The sequence below is a fragment of the Crocuta crocuta genome, unplaced genomic scaffold, assembly GCF_008692635.1.
Source record: "Crocuta crocuta isolate KB4526 unplaced genomic scaffold, BGI_CrCroc_1.0 scaffold1282, whole genome shotgun sequence".
Lineage (NCBI taxonomy): Eukaryota > Metazoa > Chordata > Mammalia > Carnivora > Hyaenidae > Crocuta > Crocuta crocuta.
The window spans coordinates 33,703-35,986 of NW_027532016.1; the positions used below are offsets into that span (position 1 = coordinate 33,703).

The window sequence follows — 2,284 nt, forward strand, 5'->3', positions numbered from 1 at the left end:
CTACCTAAACTTTTATAGATAAGGATGTTTCTGAGAGATTTAGTATTCATCAAAAACACACAGTTTGAAAAGTACAAAGCCTGGGGCTGGAACTCAGGCCTTCCTTCTTTGAACCTAGTCCACTTTCCGTTACGTCACCAATACCTTTCCATTAACAGGCTCTTAATACAGTGCTCTATTCACATTTACACTATTGATAAAGGACTCTCCTCTCTCTATGAATCCTGACTCCACATGCTAGCTGTGCAAAACTTTACAAGTAACTTAACCTCTTCGAACTTCAGTTTCCTTTTCAAATAAGGGTAACAATAAGGGCAATAAGGGCAACAATAACACCTTCTTCAACTGATCATTGTGAGAAGAAAATTAATCAATATGCCAAACTATCTTGTAAAAAGTTGCCATGATTAACCTCATAAGGCATATGTATCAATAGTTTCCTACTTAATAACCTTCACTTCCTCTCCATTGCCTACCAAATAAAGTGCAAAATTTGAAACTTAACATCCAAGGACCTCATGATCATGCCTTAATGTACCATTTTAACCCTACACTCTAGTACTCCTGATTTCATGTTTTCCTTGCCATACAAACTGAATCACTGACATTTCTTGAAACTCAAAAGGTACTTTCCCAAATCTATGACTTTTTTCACGTAATACCCTCTTCTTAGGATGTCATCTCCATGACACAACACAGTACCATATATTGAAATTCTCACTTTTCAAAGTCCAGGTCAGTTCTTAACTCCTCAATAAAGCTTTCCTTGATCTCCAAGCACAAACTAATTTATTTTCTCTTCTATTCCCAAAGCATATTGCCTGTTCCTCTTCTATGACAGGCAACACATTGCTTTGCGTTATGTTTTATGTGTTTGCCACTTTCCCCTATTAGATACTAAGCACGTATAAGAAATGTGACAGAGGAGGCGGAGGCAAGATGGCAGAGAAGTAGGGAGCTCCGTACATTTTGCCTGCACCCAACTCTCAAACAGAGAAGGCTTGAAGTCGTAGGGCAATGACCCACAGGAGTTTGGGAAGAGAAAGAGACAGAGTACACTGGGAAGGAAACCTCATAAGTGCGTGGGTGCGAACTGGGGAAGATAAAAGTGGGACTGGACCCAGAGATACGGAGAGAGGGGAGGGAACCTGGCTTGCATGCAGCTGCAGTGAGTGATAAACTGGCAAGTGGTGGCAAGCTGCTGAGAGTCCAGGGGAAAGGAAAGAAAAGCTGAGATTGCTCACAGAACCATCCCTGGAGAAGAGAAAAACCTCGGCTTGGAAAGACAGTGTATTTTTAAGCTCTGGCTGGGGTGCTGACTTTAAACTAGGTGCCCTGGTCCCAGAAGGCGCCAGGAAAAACGGAACTGCCTTGCGCCCGGCACCATCCATGGGGCGGCGGCCTGGTGAACCGGGAGCAAGGCCTGCGGAGGCGGTCCCAGCGATAGGTGAAGCAGCAGTGGCACGCACGACATCTGCCCACTAAAGCGGCAGCAACTGCGACCCAGTGAAGTGGCGCCAGGGCCGGGTGAAGCTGCGGCTGCGTGAGCGAAAGATGCCTGCTGAAGCAGCTGAGGCCGGTGAAGTGGTTGCGGCGGGGTGAGGCAACACGGACTCTTCGGACCTGAAGTTGCTACGTTCCCCAAACGCACTCAGGTTGTATTACTGCTTGACCCTGGCTGATATGAGCCTGCAACACTTCCCCCACCCTCCACTCAAACCCCTGCAACTGGGAAGCAGCAACAGCGGAACTGTTAATGGCTGTATTACAAAGCCTCTCAAGAGTAGTCAGACTAGATAGTTTCTCTGGATAACACCACCGTCTTTCTCTCACCTCTCCAACCATATTCCACCCTTTAGCTCTTTGAAAAAAGCTTCTTATCCCGTCTGCCTGTTCATTCTATCTCCAATTTTGTCTCATCTCAGTCCTATCATTTCTATCTTTCTCTATGCTCTTCAACCAGCACTGCATACACCCAGCTATTTAATTGTAGCTGGGAAATCTGGTTATGTGCTTTAAACCAATCTTTCTCTATCAGTTTTCTCCTTTCTTCCTTTTCTTTTCTTCTTTTTGACTTTTTTAATGTAATTTTATTTTCTATCATTCACCTTCCCTCCTCCGTCTTTTCTCATTACTTTTTAGTTTTCCCTCTCGGTTAGCGTGATTGTTGGATTTGTCTGTGCATTTGTGTCCCTCTGTTCCCTGTGTGTTTGTCTGTCTGTTTTCTTCTCCAAGACTACCTCAAGAAACAAGCCAAAGTACACATGGTGGAGAGTTCCAAATA

General features: G+C 44.6%; 1 protein-coding gene across 1 annotated transcript in view; it reads right to left on the reverse strand.

Annotated features, from left to right (window-relative positions):
• Positions 1–1,632, reverse strand: part of LOC144241633 (protein POF1B-like) — a gene marked incomplete at both ends in the record, with an annotated part of 34,486 nt that extends 32,854 nt beyond the window's left edge. Inside the window, one exon of the mRNA XM_077776186.1 lies at positions 1,363–1,632. Coding sequence (XP_077632312.1) covers positions 1,363–1,632 — 270 coding nt within the window. The remainder of the gene's footprint in view (positions 1–1,362) is intronic.
• Between the last annotated feature and the right edge of the window lie 652 nt (positions 1,633–2,284).